Source organism: Scomber japonicus, chromosome 17, assembly GCF_027409825.1.
Source record: "Scomber japonicus isolate fScoJap1 chromosome 17, fScoJap1.pri, whole genome shotgun sequence".
Classification (NCBI taxonomy): domain Eukaryota; kingdom Metazoa; phylum Chordata; class Actinopteri; order Scombriformes; family Scombridae; genus Scomber; species Scomber japonicus.
In genome coordinates, this window is record NC_070594.1 from 8,009,870 (window position 1) to 8,026,045 (window position 16,176).

General features: G+C 42.0%; 1 protein-coding gene across 1 annotated transcript in view; it reads right to left on the reverse strand.

Annotated features, from left to right (window-relative positions):
- LOC128376944 (rho guanine nucleotide exchange factor TIAM2-like) overlaps positions 1 to 16,176 on the reverse strand; it is a 36,386-nt gene that overhangs the window by 17,925 nt on the left and 2,285 nt on the right. The window contains exons 5-13 of the mRNA XM_053336803.1: positions 14,096 to 14,209; positions 13,946 to 14,041; positions 13,738 to 13,885; positions 13,426 to 13,601; positions 10,098 to 10,322; positions 5,452 to 5,637; positions 5,176 to 5,296; positions 3,699 to 3,703; positions 806 to 831 (exon numbers count right to left, since the gene is read on the reverse strand). Coding sequence (XP_053192778.1) covers positions 806 to 831; positions 3,699 to 3,703; positions 5,176 to 5,296; positions 5,452 to 5,637; positions 10,098 to 10,322; positions 13,426 to 13,601; positions 13,738 to 13,885; positions 13,946 to 14,041; positions 14,096 to 14,209 — 1,097 coding nt within the window. The remainder of the gene's footprint in view (positions 1 to 805; positions 832 to 3,698; positions 3,704 to 5,175; positions 5,297 to 5,451; positions 5,638 to 10,097; positions 10,323 to 13,425; positions 13,602 to 13,737; positions 13,886 to 13,945; positions 14,042 to 14,095; positions 14,210 to 16,176) is intronic.

Here is a 16,176-nt window from a genome sequence, read left to right on the forward strand (position 1 = left end):
CTTTCCTTCCTTCCTTCCTCCCTTCCTTCCTTCCTTTCTTCGGTCCTTCCTCCCTCCCTCCCTTTCTTTCTTTCTTTTTCCTTCGTTCCTTCCATCTTTCCTTTGTGTCTTCTTTTCCTTACCTTCTTCCTTCCTTCCTTCCTTCCTCCCTTCCTTCCTTCCTTCCTTCCTTCCTTCCTTCCTTCCTTCCTTCCCTCCATCTTTTTAATGATCCGGCCCACATGAGATCAAATTGGCCTGTATGTGGCCCTTGAATGAAAATGAGACACCTCTGCTCTATCGCTATGGAAACAGACTCATTCTTGCTAATAATGAAACTCCAGTGAAATAAAACAAACTGCAGACTTTACCTCAGAGCTGCAGACAGCAGACGAGGTGACGGTTTGAGTCTTGAAATCCTAAAACAAGAACACAAAGAGTAAAGTCATGACTCAGCACTCCACTAAAAATACACCCTGACAGTCTATATTTATACTTAATTAAAAACGTTCTGTTAAGGAACACAAAAAAAGAGAAGGCTTTGATACTAATTCAGTACCGAATGAAAACCAAATTTAGCCGCGGGGCTTCGTGGGAAAAAAAATGAGGGGTTTGAGCTGTGCTGAAATTACAGGTTTGTGGAGTCGGAGCAGTAATCAGAGCAGAGGAGCTGCAGTCAGCCTGGAGTCTGAGGACCACCAGAGAGGCATGAACACATCATCATCATCATCATTGTCGTCATCATCGTCATAATGAAAACACTCAACACTTCCTCCACCTACAGGCAGCAGGAAGATGTTCAGAGATAAGAAATATAAACTCACACATACTTAAAGAAACACATGTCCACTTCTAACATGCTGAACATGTGTAGTGCGTCGCCATGACGACAGTTATAAAGCACTTAACACTGACGCTGATAACTGAAGATTAAGATACTTTTCCTGCCCTTTTGAACTTTTTGCCAAACACATGTTTTGATTCTTACTCTAAAAATTAAGACCAGTCTTCACCAAAAGTGGTTCAAAATAGTAAATGGATGGATGGATGGATGGATGGATGGATAGATAGATAGATAGAAATGAAAGAGACTTCATCGGTTATTTCTTTTCCCTGAAGGCTCACAAACTGTTTACTAACTTAAAAAAAAAATCCAATTCACTGGAAATGGATGGAGATGAATTACACAGTCGGACACCCTGTGAGTCACATAATAGCCACCAGCTGAAACATTCATCCAGGAAACACTGTTGTGCTCTGACAGTTAGCTTTCTGGCTGCAGTAGAGCCAGGAGGCTGCAGTAGAGCCAGGAGGCTGCAGTACGGAGCCAGGAGGCTGCAGTAGAGCCAGGGGGCTGCAGTAGAGCCAGGAGGCTGCAGTACGGAGCCAGGAGGCTGCAGTACGGAGCCAGGAGGCTGCAGTACGGAGCCAGGAGGCTGCAGTAGAGCCAGGAGGCTGCAGTACGGAGCAGAGAGCCAGGAGGCTGCAGTAGAGCCAGGAGGCTGCAGTACGGAGCCAGGAGGCTGCAGTACGGAGCAGAGAGCCAGGAGGCTGCAGCAGAGCCAGGAGGCTGCAGTACGGAGCCAGGAGGCTGCAGTAGAGCCAGGAGGCTGTCTGGTAGCTGTGTGGGCCGTCTGCCTTTCTCTCCCGCAGAGAGACGACCAAGTGAGCAGCGATTAACTCCACATGTCGTTGGGTGATGCGACAGAGCAGACTGTCTCTGTGGGCTGGGGCTGCCTGGAAACCTCAGATCTGATCTGAGAACAGATCCACAGAAAACCCCTGACCAGGATATAGCTCAGAGACTGTACAGACCCCCATACCTTCAAATCACTCCTAAAAACACACTTTTTAAACCTGGCTTTTAACCTGTAAACTGTTCTTTTATCCTCTTTCCATTTTATGTCTTTTTAACCTTCTACATTATTTATTCTTTTCATTTTATTTCGTTCTTCCAAACCAACTTGGGAGAACTGTTTATTAATCGAGCTGGCTTTGTGTCGGGGGGTCGGGGGTGGGGGTGTCGTGTTGAAACAGGAAAGAGACAAACACACAACTGTTGACTCAGCTGTAACTGCATATTGTATGATGCCACATTAATCCTTCCCGCCTACAGCTGTTGACATACTGTCTTTAAACTGGGCGTCCTGTGTTTGTTGGTCGATCATGTCCTCAGAATTTAACCCTCCTGTCGTCCTCCCAGGTCAAACTGACTGTTCCTTCTTTCCTTCCTTCTTTCTTTAATTTTTCCTTCCTTCTTCCCTTCCTCCCCTATTACTTTGCTCCCTCCTCCTTCCTTCCTTCCTTCCTTCCTCCTTTCCTCCCTCCCTCCTTACTCCTTTCTTTCTTTCTTTCTTTCTTTCCTTCCTTCCTCCTTACTCCTTTCCTCCCTCCCTCCCTCCTTACTCCTTTCCTTCCTTCCTTTCCTCCCTCCTTACTCCTTTCTTTCTCTCTTTCTTTCCATACTCCTTTCCTTCCTTCCTTCATTCCTTTCTACCCCCATCTCTTTTGACTGTTCCTTCTTTCCATCCTTCTTCCCTCTTTCTTTAATTTTTCCTTCCTTCTTCCCCTCCTCCCCTTTTACTTTGCTCCCTCCTTCCTTCCTTAGTCCTGTCCTCCCTCCCTCCCTCCTTACTCCTTTCCTTCCTTCCTTCCTTTCTTCCTTCCTTCCTCTTTTCCTCCTTACTCCTTTCCTTCCTTCCTTCTGTCCTTCCTTGACCTGAGGACAACAGGAGGGTTAAATCTACACGAAAAGCAGTTTAATTCAGGACCAGTGTCAGGATAAGACGTTAATACTAAGGTCCGCAGCAGACTCTGATCACCACAACAACGATAGAAACTCCGAGCTTGTCTGCAACCAGCTGCATTTATCTTGACGTGACCGTGACGCTCCACAGAGACAGAGACATGATTTCTGTTTATGTTGTGCAAAAGTGTAATTTCACCAGGAAGATGTTCCAGTGTTAGTCAGGGATGATTCAGCCCTAACCTGCCTCCTCGTGGATACACTTTATAGTTCTCCAAGTTCACATAAACTACACATGCCAGTACTTTCAGAATGACGTTGGAATCACAGCTGCTGTCTACACATTGTGTTGGTAAAAAGTTTATCAGCATTATAAGGTGACTCAAACCAGGAGAAACAGACCAAAAGTACACTGATGTATGTAGACAGGTTAGTGTGCTTTTTAAAGAAATGTCTCTGTAGTGATTTTATATTAATAAAAATTAAGAAAGACTGTTAATACGAACTACACATGCCAGTATGTGAATAATGACGCTGGAAGCACAGACTCTGTTTAAAAAGCAAGCATATCAACACTGTAAGTTGCCCAAACCAGGGGCAACAGGACCAAAAAGTACACTAAAGTATGTGATAAATATGAAAAAATATCTCTGTAAAAGACACTGAATAAAAATGGGAAAGGCTGTTAATGCTTTCTAAAGTTATTCACACTAAAATATGTTTTAATCTATTTTTTTAATCCTGAAAGTTGTGCAGAGTCCTGAGTTGTGACAGCATTGAACCTCTCAGTGCTGCAGATACAACCTCCGCCTGTCAGAGGGTCGGCAGCAGCCTGTTTGTAGCCTGACAGGCCAAACGCAGGGCAAAGAAAGTCCTTACAGATTATTACTACGAGCTCATGGTAATAACTGTTTGGAGATATTTTAGTGAGTAACTCCAAATGAAATGATGACAGTGTGGGGAACATGTTTACTCCATCTCTAGTGGAAGTTATGTCCAAAAATTGGGATTCTCTCTCCAAATGCAGCTGCTGATAGTTTGGCCTGATCCTGAAGTAAACTACCAGCTGACTGGATGTTCAGATTAGAGCAGGACTGTCGGCTTGCAGCCAAACTGCGGACACAAATTGCAGCAACATCTGGCTGCCGCTGTAGGAATGTTCTCACACTAGCTGACCAAACCAATCCACAGTGTCCACATACTTTTAAACCATCAAGTGTGGACCAGGAGAGAAGCCGGAGAGTGAAGTGTATTAATTATAAATCTGTGTTTACACTGAGTGAGAGGCTCAGAGCACGTGTCGTACACCGAGGCGTGTACAGCGTCTGCAGCTGCAGCGAGAGGAGACGACAGATTTATCCTCCTCTGGACTCTCAGACTCCTTAAATAGCTCGCTGTTTATCAAGAGGGGGCCTCCAGGAGCCGAGCATGATGGGAACTTCAGCTGGCTGATGATAGTTAGTTGTAGGACTGAGTCTCAGAGGAGTAAAGAGAGGCCAAAAAGCAACCTCACAAGGACAGATGAAACCATTTGAGTTCAAAACACTACAATCAGCAGTTGTAAGATCCACCAATCAGAGAGTGTTTAGATGATGACATCACTCACTGTACTACTGTTAAAACAAGACTTGAAATATGAAGCCTGACTCTGCTCATGCACGCATGTTTGTCTCCTCAGATTGTTCAGGAGCTCATTATTGTGCTGTTTCGGAGATATTTGACGACATTTCCGACATTTCTTGAGTTTGAAAACTGTCTGCAAAGACCAATCTAGGGCTGCAACCATTAATTATTTTCGTTATTTATTTATTTAAGTATTTTCTTGATTTCTTGATCCCAAAATGGTGAAAATGTTGTCCACTGTTTTCCAAAGCACAAAGTGAAGTTTACTGGCACAGAGGACTAAAGAAACCAGAAAATATTCAGATTTAACAAACTGAGAATTTGGAAATGTTCTTCTTAAGACATGACTAATCGATTATGATTAATCGATTATTTAAATAGTTGCATGACGAAACAGTCTTTGAGATGAGTAGTCTGACTAGAAACCATCTTATTTCAGAGGCCATGGATAAAATTTTCTTCCTCAGTGGACGAAGTTTACTGAGTTGTAAAATATATAAAAGCTCCAGAAAAAGCTTCTAGAGTAAGTGAACCTTGATTTAAGATCTTCTAGTCAAAACTGCTGTTTCTAAAACTACTTCTACTTCTTCCTAACTCACACAACACACCCCCAATTTTTTCTTCATTTTGAAATTTGTAGTTCAGCCCTGATTGATGCCTCTCTCCGGAGACACAAAAGGCTTTATACGACTTTTTATACAGAGAACGAGAATGATGCAAGATAATAGTTTAAATAAAGTTGAAGTTAAAATATCTGATTTAAAAAACCTTTGAAATGAGCAGAAGTCCTGTAGTGTTGTTGTGTACCTGAGATGCAGAGTGTTTGCCGTCCCTGCAGCTTCTGTTCAGTCCGTCCAGAGACTTCAGAGAGGACGGCAGCCCACGTCTCCTCTGGTTTCCACCTGAGAGACGCCGCCGCCGCAGAGTCGCCTCGTCTCGACTGCACACCTGAGAGAGAGAGAGAGAGAGAGAGAGAGAGAGAGAGAGAGAGAGAGAGAGAGAGAGAGAGAGAGAGAGAGAGAGAGAGAGAGAGGAGGTCAGTAGGCACATTGAGACTCTACTTATAATCCCATCTGACTCAACTTGGTCGTCCCAGTTCTTACCAGAGCGTGGAACGAGGACACCGAGAAGACTCCTAGCCGTCCCAGCATGCTCTTGGAGGGCCGGCTGGCCACGGCGAGGAGGCTCTTCGGGTTCGGGAGCTCGCTGCCCTGCAGGCTCGACAGGTAACACTTCAACCGGAACAGATCCAGGTTCAGTTTCTCCAGGTTCTGCTCCCACTGCTGGATCTGCACACAGAGTCAATTAAGGTCATTAAAACTTTTGATAAACCAGGACGGACTTTTATCAGCATCTTATTCACTCACACAGAACGTCTCTAACTGTCTGCAGATCTCTCACTTCACTGTTTGTGTGTTGTTGTCCCGATTCTATATTTAGATCCATTTACAGTTAAAGGTGGGTGACTTCACTACAGATGAGAGACGCTCAATTAAACTCCTCATAATCGCCCTCAGCTGTTATCACCAGCTAACAACAAAGAGCCGTAATTTACTCCCTATCAGCCTTTTAAGCCCTGAGCTCTGCCTCGTTGATACGGCCTCGTTGTTGACTTCAGTCGAGGCTTCAAATTTCCTGCAAAGCTTTTTTAAACATGGACCGACCATTGTTGTACCGTACTGCACAAAAGCTGGTTGAAAAATGGCGGTGAAAATGTTTTTGCAGGTAAAGTCCTGCTCACATAACTCCGCCCCCAGCCCGCTGACATAATCGGCTCTTGCTTTAGACCAGCAAAGAGTTGGTGCTTGCTCTGGCTCCCGTTTTGAGGCTCCAGGCTGGAGCTTTGGTGGTGGAAAAGCAAGGAGCCGGTGCTTAGTCAGGCTCTGGCTCCGAACCAGCTCCGGCTCCAGCTCGGTGGAAAAGGGGTATGACAGCAACAGTGGCCCCATTATTCCAAACCTCCAATAGTTAAGGTTAGGGTTAGATTTAGGATCGATGGCTCATTATCCCAAAAACTAAAGCTAATGTCATAACTGCTGGAACATCTACGTCTACTCTACTTGTTTGCTGTGATGAAGCTGTGAGTTATTTTGTCCTTCAGAGTGAGATTATCACCAATCAGTCTTATCTAACATCACCAGAGACGACCAATGAAAGGAATTCCTCCACCCCCTCCTCCTTCTTCTTCTTCTCCTCCTCTCCTCTCTACCCCTTTCATCTTCACTCTCCTTTTAAATTCCCACTCTGACTCTTTCCCACGCCACTTCAACAACACAGACATCCACTAGAAATCAAAAGAAGTGGATGTTTATATCTAATAATGAAAAAAAAAAAACGGGGAGTTGCCGCCTAAATCATCCAATTTTCCTCCCCTCTCCTCTCCTCCTTTATCTCTCCCTCCTCTCTCCATTTAACTCTCTCTCTCTCTCTCTTGCTCTTCACTGTGTAATTGAATATCAAGCACGCTGAGATTAGCCTCTAATCTTCACTCAAGAGGACGTCTGAGTTCAAAATGCAGCTCCGGGATCAGTTTCACAGTTCAGAGAAAGAGATTAAACCAGCTGCTAAATGACACATCCAATCTGGAGTTTCTCTCTTTAATCTACTTAATATCACATATCAGATACTCGCTGCTTTTTCCAGGAAATGTGATTTTAAGTATAGTTACACTCACTGAATCACTGCTTTTACATCATGTGAACAACAGCTGTTTAGTAATTAGTTAAATCTCGGAGGCAGCTGCTTGAATTTAGCAAATAAATGAGTAGTGGTCATACTCCACAATCTAAAACTATGATCATTATTACACAACTGATGCTAATATCACACAACATCATGTTTACGGTGCACGATTTTTGGCAGTTTGAACTGTTAGATAAATGTTAAGGCATATCAGAGTTGTTTTTCTCAATATTTAAGTTGTAATCTTGATGGGAAAACTGGGATTTCTCTAAGTAGAACTGGTGCTTGATGGGAATTGGGTGTAAGTTTCCCTTTATTCTTTATTTTTGCTTATTGTATTACCATCCTTATTAGTATTACTATTAGTATTATGTGTCTGTGGAGTGTCTTTTTTGAATTTAGTGGGTTTTTCTGTATTATATTGTATTAATGTATCTATTTATAAAGTATGTTTCTGTATGGAAATGCTGTTTTCTATTGCTCATAGTGTTTAACTCAATATTTAAGTTGTAATCTCGATGGGAAAACTGGGATTTCTCTAAGTAGAACTGGTGCTTGATGGGAATTTTTGTATTTTTGCTTACTGTATTATTATCCTTATTAGTATTACTATTAGTATTATGTGTCTGTGTTGTGCATTATTTAAATTTAGTGGGATTTTCTGTATTAAATTGTATTAACTTATCTATTTATAAAGTATGTTTCTGTATGGAAATGCAGTTTTCTATTACTCTGGGATGTGTCTCAAAAACCAAAAAGAAAAAAAAAAAGGTTTTAAAAAAAGGAAACTGGGAACTTCCTGAGCATCCTGACATGTGTTTTTTTGTTTTTGGGGGGTCCTTTATGTGTCATATATATACACACAGTGCCAGTAAAGAGATGACAGGAAAACAAAGGAGACAGATGTAGTAAATGTTCCAGTCTGACTCCAGCCCTCAACTTTAATACTTAATTATACACAAATGTCTGAAAACCAAACAAACACGGACGCCTCAAATCAGCAGCAGTCGGTCATTAAAAGTAATTAAACTCAGATTTTAAACCTCACATGATCGACTCTGCAAAAACAACTGACTTTTTTTTTTCCAGATGTGTCATTGGATTTTAGCCACAAAATGACATCCTGATCAGTAATCTCATCTCATCTTTTTCTAATCAGAGTGCAACATAAACACTAAATGCTCAACGTGGGATTAAAACATAGACTGTATAAAAGAAATGGACGTAACATCCGTGACGTCACCCATTGGTTTGTGGACTGCTGCTCGGAAGCCAATAGTTTCGAATCTAGGCAGCACCATCTTGAAAATTTCAGGTGCATGCTGGGAAAAATAAAAACACGGATTCTACTTATATGGGCATGAGGCGGGACCATGGGCGGAGCGGGGAGGTTGCTATGGTTGCGAGGGCTGGATCTCGGGGACATTGGGCAATCAACCAGTCGATCAGGACGTAGCCACGCCCTAATGCATACCCTGCTTTATCGTCAAATATAAAATCAGGGAGGCCAAAATGTCCCAAATGAACATCATACTGCATTGAAGAAGGCTTTAAACTAGCGATTGAGACCATAAACACATTTTGAAAACGTTTACTGAGGTTAGAAATCAAGTGAGAAGTTGAATTCTCCATTGACTTGTATTGAGACAGAAGTCACCAAAGCGGTCGCCCCCTGGTGGCCTTTTGCTAGAATGCAGAGGACTGGAACTAAAAGTGACTCGGCTGGTTCAGGGTGTTTTATTTCTCACTCTGGCTGTTTTGGTGAGCTGCTGGTGTTTTGTTTTGATGCTGCTTCTCTTCTTCTTCTACACCTCAACATTTGGTTCATGATATCACCTCAGCAGCCTCTTCTGACTCCGTCGTTAGCGGGAAACAAGCTTTTGTTGTTTCAGGCTGCCGGTAACAGCCTTGGCACATCTGGAACTGATGTTAAACTTGACTCCATGTGAGGTTTTGTGCTCTGCAGATGCCAGGACATCCAGGCTGCAGGCGGCTGATCGTTACATAATGACATCTACCGTTACAGAATGAGTTTCCTCTCTGAGCTGCTATCATATTTGTAAGACGCTGTCACCCACGTGCTGCTAGTCTGAAACTCTACCAGTGAGGTGATATTATTCAGCCTGCTCCCAATTGAGATGTTTTTGTTTTTCAGAACAACATAAAAACAGTTATTTAACCTTTTCTGTTGTGTTTTATGACACCAATAGTTATTTTAGTGGAGTTATCTCAGCTGCACAGGCAGAAATGTGTCTTAATCTGAAGAAAAATAAGAAATTTAAGCCCAGTGTTGCAATGATTTCTGGATTAGTCGACTATTTTGCTCTCATTGAAGACATCACTGCAGTATCTGAGAGACTGTGAAAGCCATTTTTTACATTTTAAAACCTATGAATTTAATATGGAAATAATAATTTAATAAACTATACAGAAGAACATTTCTCCAGTGAACATACCCGGACAGAACAAGACCTCTATTTTGCAGGATGTTAATCAGATTTAGAGACTTTATTTTTGCCTTTACACAGTCAGAAGAGACAGTTAGGAGTGTATCAGGCAGGAGAAGTGCATTTCCTACTAGAATATACAGATACTACTGATGACCCTTTTCAGCCTTTTTTAATATTATTTGACTAATCGATTATTTATTTTTTAGATAGAACTGTGAAAAATGTCACAAGTTCTCAGTTCAAGGTTGTTTTGTCCAACCAACGAAGATATTCAGTTTGCAATGATAGAAAAACTGAGAAAAGCTGCAAATTCTCACATTTAAAAACAATTTTGGAATATTTTTTCTTTAAAAAATGGAAAACTGATCTGAACGCCTGCATATGAGACAGGTGCATCAGAGGAAAACACAACTTGAATAAAGATTCTCCTGCACACAGTCTCGCTCACAGCTGGAATATCTTTTCCTGAACGTGACTTAAATCATTGCTCGATTACAAAAAGCGCTGCCAACTTTCTATCGATTGAGCTCTGGAGTGTCTTTATTTTCTAACCACAGATGGGATTGAACCTGCGACCTCGACAGCAGACAGCATGATCTGGTTGATATCACACTGACCTGACTCTCCACAGCCTTCCTGTTCTTCTGCTCCTTGATGACGGACAGCTGCAGCTCGGCCATCTTCTTCATCTTCCCGTCCATGTCGATCTTGTGCAACAGCGAGCGGCTCTGGCAGCGCAGGAGACGCAGCGTGTCCTCTTTGCCCTGACGCCTGGCCAGCAGCGAGGCGCTCGCCGAGTGGATCGCCGTCACCCAGTTCTCCAAATCTGTCTGGCTTGTGGCCTGGATGAGAGGAAGAGACCAAAAAATGTTTATTTTCTGTTCCAAAGCAGCAATGAGTGTCAACGCCCTACTAAAATAGACGAGATGTGGATTCCTGAGATGTTTTCGAAGGTTTTTTTTAAATCCATTTTGGTCTGAAGTTTATTTCAGAGACACCAAGGCAGATTTAACAAACATTTGAAAACACACAGAAACACAATATGAAGGTTTCTACAGATAGAAAAAGCTGCTGAAGCAACCAAAAAATTACAATAGTCCTCATTAGGGCTGCAACTAACCATTACTTTCTCTATTAATTGGATTACTTGTGATTGTTTGGTCCATAAAATGTCAGAAAATGGTGAAAAATGTCAGTCATACAAAGCTTTTTGACATTTATCACCATTTTATGGACCTAACAACTAACTAATTAATTGAGAAAATAGTCCACAGATTCATTTATATTCAAAAAATAATGGTTAGTTGCAGCCCAAATAAGATCAGAGCTGAAAAACAGGGAACATATCCTTTAAAAGTAAAACACAAGGGAGTCCTAAACAGCAGAAAGCAGCACTTATAGAGTTTTGGTGCTAATTCAGAGGCTTTTAGAGTAATTATTGAAGTGTTTTGGGCTCTGAAACAGAAGCTTTCATTTCATGACACTAACAGGTGTTTTTGTTTAGGAGGAAACATGTCTGAGGATTAACCGGCTCGTTGTCGGGGTCATTGTCGTAAAGACGGAGCATTTGTTGCAGTAATTAGCCGGGTGTTGTGACTCCCATTACAGAGCTTTCACCCTCCATCTTCAGCTCCTTTGAGCGCCTGACAAAAGCTCCTCGACGCCTCGGTGCCACCTCCTCCTCCCTCCTCCTCCTCAGGGATCCATGGAGACGTGGTGTAGATGGACCGCGGTGTGATTTGTGTGTCAGTAAACACACTCAGCAGCTGAGAGGAGCGAAAGTCACTCAGGGAATAAAAAAAAAAGTGTTTTCTGAGCTCGTAAAAAAGTGCGAAGAGGAAGATCACACGGATAAGTGTTCCCTTGTTGAAGTGGAACTACGGGTCAACAGTGCTACAGGAAATGTGTTGCATCTATTTGAACAGAACGATGACCTTTGACCTCCTCACCTCCTGCTCGTAATTTTTTTTTTTAAATCGAGGAAATCAATCTGGTTGGATGCCATTTATTCAGCTGAAGCTTCTAAACGAGTCTTGATTCAACTTAAAGGAAACTCAAGAGCTGTGATTCATGATTATTTCCATTACTGATGAATAATTTTGTCTGAAAAATGTCAGAAAATAATAAAAAATCTGCACTGCTTTTTAAAATTAAATGAAGGAAAGTTTGATTTTTTTTCCAGGAACTGAAAAATGGGACATACCAAAACTCTGAAACATCTTAAGAGAAGCTAAAAAACAAGTATTCTTGCTCCTATGAGTTCAATTTAGTAACAACTTCTGCTCAAAAACAGCTGTTTGTTAGTTTTGTTTTCTTTATTTCATAGAGATTTAAAACTTCAGCCCGCAAAAACTACTTATTAGGAGGAGGCGGGGTAGATAGTTTAATGGCTGTTCACTTCTAGCTTCCAACTGCAAAATGGGAATGTATAAAAAAACACCCAAAAAAACCTAGCATTACATTTCGCGTGAGCACTTTAACCCAAACCATGATCTTACTCTAACCCTAACCGAGTGGCTTTCGTGCCTAAACTAATCTAACCTTTTAGTCACAGCATCGTTCCACCACAAAACATTATTAATTTTTATAGTGTCTTTTAACAGTGATTGGTAACAGTTTTGGGGTCATGGGTCATTCTGGGGTGCATTAGTACGGCTAATACGTGGCCTTTTTGCCCATACTGTCATTTAATTATAAGGATGTGTTGCATTTGTAGGACTCTGCAACTACAATCCACATTCATCTTGCGTTTCTCCCCCGTCTTTCCCTCGGTGACAGTGGTGAAGAGCTGGCAGCACAGGCAGGAAATGCCCACACCAACTCAGTCATTACCAAGTAAAACACATCCAGAGAAAATCGTAAAATGCGCTCGGGGGCTCTGTGCATGTTTGTGGCGAGGCTGCTGGAGAGGAAAAAACCACAACCTCCTACAAAACACTACGAGCCATTCATTCACACTGTTCTGGGGCAGTAATGACAGAGTGTGATGGGAAAAGAAACACTGCCAGCAATCAGACAGAAGACAGATAATCACGAGAAAACGGAGAGGATTCAGATTTAGAGAAGAATAGGATGAACACGTCTCTGTAAAAAATCACTGCAGCTTCACTCAGAAACGTTAAAAAATGTCACAGGACCGCAGTTATTTACAGAAATGAGAGATTAAATTTACTGTGGGTTGTTAGTGAGTCATGCATGAGTGTGATTTCAGATCTCAGGGATGAGTTTGTAAAGTCTTTCTGGTGGATTTTAGGAGTCAGAGCTACCTTAAATAGCTTTGATTCCTGCTCACATTTTCTTCACAACGTGGCAAAAAAGAGACTAAAATAGAAGAAAAAGTGATTAAAACCATAGACTGTATAAAAGAAATGGACGTAACATCCGTGACGTCACCCATTGGTTTGTGGACTGCTGCTCGGAAGCCAATAGTTTCGAATCTAGGCAGCGCCATCTTGAACATTTCAGGTGCATGCTGGGAAAAATAAAAACACGGATTCTACTTATATGGGCATGAGGCGGGGCCATGGGCGGAGCGGGGAGGTTGCTATGGTTGCAAGGGCTGGATCTCGAGGACATTGGGCAATCAACCTATCAATCAGGACGTAGCCACGCCCTAATGCATACCCTGCTTTATCGTCAAATATAAAATCAGGGAGGCCAAAATGTCCCAAATGAACATCATACTGCATTGAAGAAGGCTTTAAACTAGCGATTGAGACCATAAACACATTTTGAAAACGTTTACTGAGGTTAGAAATCAAGTGAGAAGTTGGTGAATTCTCCATTGACTTGTATAGAGACGGTCGCCCCCTGGTGGCCTTTTGATAGAATGCAGTTCTAAGTTACTTCCGCATTGGCCTCATTTCAGAGGACCAGAACTCCCCGCCTGGTTAAAAAAGCCTTTTTTTTGTGTGTGGTCAAGCTGTGTGTGAGTGGTTGCCTCACCTGGAACAAATAGACATCTCCGTATGAGTTGCTCAGGCAGAAGACGTGCTCCTTTTTTGGGTGTTCGGGGACGGCCTGGACGATGCTGTCGTCAGCCAGGAGAGCGTAGCGAGGAGAAAGCTCCTGCTCAGCGCTGCCACTCTTCCCATATGTCTCATAAAACAGCAAAGAGCAACCTGAAGGGGACAGAAGGAGTTATTTCCTCATATATCAGCACCTCTGAATCATCCATAATATTTTTGGAGATATGGGAGGAGTTTGTGACCCTGCTTATCTCTGTTAGTTTCTTGTGATTCAGATTTATATTTGTACCTTTCAGTGTGACCCAGTAGTGCCTCCACTTGCGTCGGGCAACCAGCTCCAGCTTCCTGTCCTTGCTGACAGTGATGAGAGCTTTAAAGGAGAGCCAGCCGGCCCGTCGCACCACACCCTGTTCCTTCTCCAACAGGACATCCAGCTGCTCCCCTCCTCCCACGTCCACTTCCCCGTCCATCTCGTCCTCCCCCTCTTCTTCCTCCACGTCGTTCTCCTCCTCCTCTCCGTCCCCCTCTGACGGTTCGGTCCGGCTGCAGCCCGTCTCCAGCTCCTGCATGAAGTTTTCGTAGACGTTCTGCCGCTGGGTATCGCTGCATTGATTCTGGTTCAGGCTCCTGGAGGAACCGCAGTAGACCGGTGGGAACTGGTTCTGGTTCAGGTTGAGGATGTGGAGAGGGTTGGGGGACCATAGTGTAGCAGACTCCAGTCCATTGATAAAGACATCACTGACTTCACTGCCATAAGGCTCCTGAAGAGAAAACAGACACAAGATTTGACCCTTAATTTATTATTTACTTCTTAAAGTGAAAAACTGACTGAGGCTGTGTGTCAAATGTGTTTCCTCGAAAGAAGAACAGCATAAGAAAGACTATATTGTTGCTGTAATTCCTCCAGCAGCCACTAGAGGGACAGAACGAAACAGTAAAATCCTGTTTTTGATGAAAGTGAGCACACTTCGAACTAAAGCCAGACCCAAAGTAGAACTTTTGAGGCACATGCTAACAAAAAAAACACGCTATTTCAGAGTTTAAAGAGGACAGATTCTGCACATTTGCAGGTTTATATTTATATTCTGGGGTTGTATTAGAATATATTTGTATGATTCACAATTAAAAAATCCTTATTTATCTTATGCATGTCTTTTAATGCAGCCCCTCAGTTCAGCCTCTGTCTGAAACAGGCCGTTTTAGATCCTGTCTCTTTAAGGCCCCCCCTCCTGATGAGCCTGCTTTGTTCTGATTGGTCGGCTTCAGGAAGCTTCGTCCGGCTCTGTATGCTATGTAAACAAACTATAGTAGCAGGATTTCACTTCTTTACTTTAAATATCAACATCTCAACTACATCCATACATGTTGGAGCTGAATCAGATCTGAAATGTGAGAGTGGACAACATGAACAATACCTGGAAAAGTCGCTAAGGAAATCTTTGCTAAGGAAACCATAGCAACAGCCTTAGCAACTATAGAACGGGCGGCTGTTTATGGGCATGTACGACAAGATGAGATGACGTATGTATGTATGTTCCCCTCAAGTTTTGGAAAATCAACCATGATAATCATAAAACATCAGAACAAGGAAAGATTAACCAGTGGAACAGACTTAAACCTTAAACCAGAGGAGACAGTGAAACAAAGCCCATGAAGTATTGTGTGTATCTGGAGTGTGATATATCTTCTTCTGTAAAAACACGTCATTGAAACAAACCTGCTGCCAGAAATACTCACAGAGCCCCAAATGTGGATTCAACAGTCTCAAAAATAGTGCACTCATTTCTAGAGTGACCAGCTATTTTAGGGAATTACTGAGACTTGAAAATAAAGAAACTATATATATGTGAGCTGTCTTTATAGATTTACATCTTTGATAAGCATGGAAAGAGTAGAGAAGTCAGAAAGCAGTGAGAAAATTAACTAAAATCCACTAAACTTTAAATATAGTAGTTATTGAAACGAGCAGGAATGGAGATAATTCATATAAAAAGTCCCAAAATTACAAATGTTTCCAGCTTTCTCAGCCCAGGTGGTGATGCTCTGCTTGCAGGTGTAGTTACCACATATTTATGTAGTGTTTTTTTAAAGATTTACGCCTTATTAGGAACCAACCTTGCAAACATAGAGCTCAACGCAGAGTAGAGAAGGAGGAAAATACCAAGAGACAGACAAGCACATTGTTATAAGAAAAGGATTTTTTTTTTTTTTACCAACAACTAGTTTCTGTTACTTTTCTGCTGCAGCTGTTTGCTAAATGAACTTTTAAGTAGTAAAATGTGTTTATGAGTTAGTTTTAACAAGCAGAATTTTCCCCTTCATTACAAATAAATGGGTGTTAATATGGTTTGTTTCTATTAACGCAGCATATTAAGACAAATGTGCTCAGAAACTAATAACCAGTAGATCTCTAAGTGTCATATTACTTTGGATAAATGTGGATATTTATAATACGTGCAGTGATACAGACGCCTTTTTAAATGTCAGAAAGTAATCACAATAAATTAAGTAAGAAGAAGAAAAGAGACGTCAACTTTTAATAGCCCACTTCATGTCCCATTTATATTTCCTTACAGACAGGATGTGAGCTCAACCTGCTGACTGTAAACAGGAAGTGAAGTTTATCCGAGTGAAATCTCACACAGAAACCAGAGCAGCAGATTGTTTATGTGTGTTATGAGAAACATGGATATGTTAGCTAAGCTGCTATGTGGGAGCATGTTTTTTG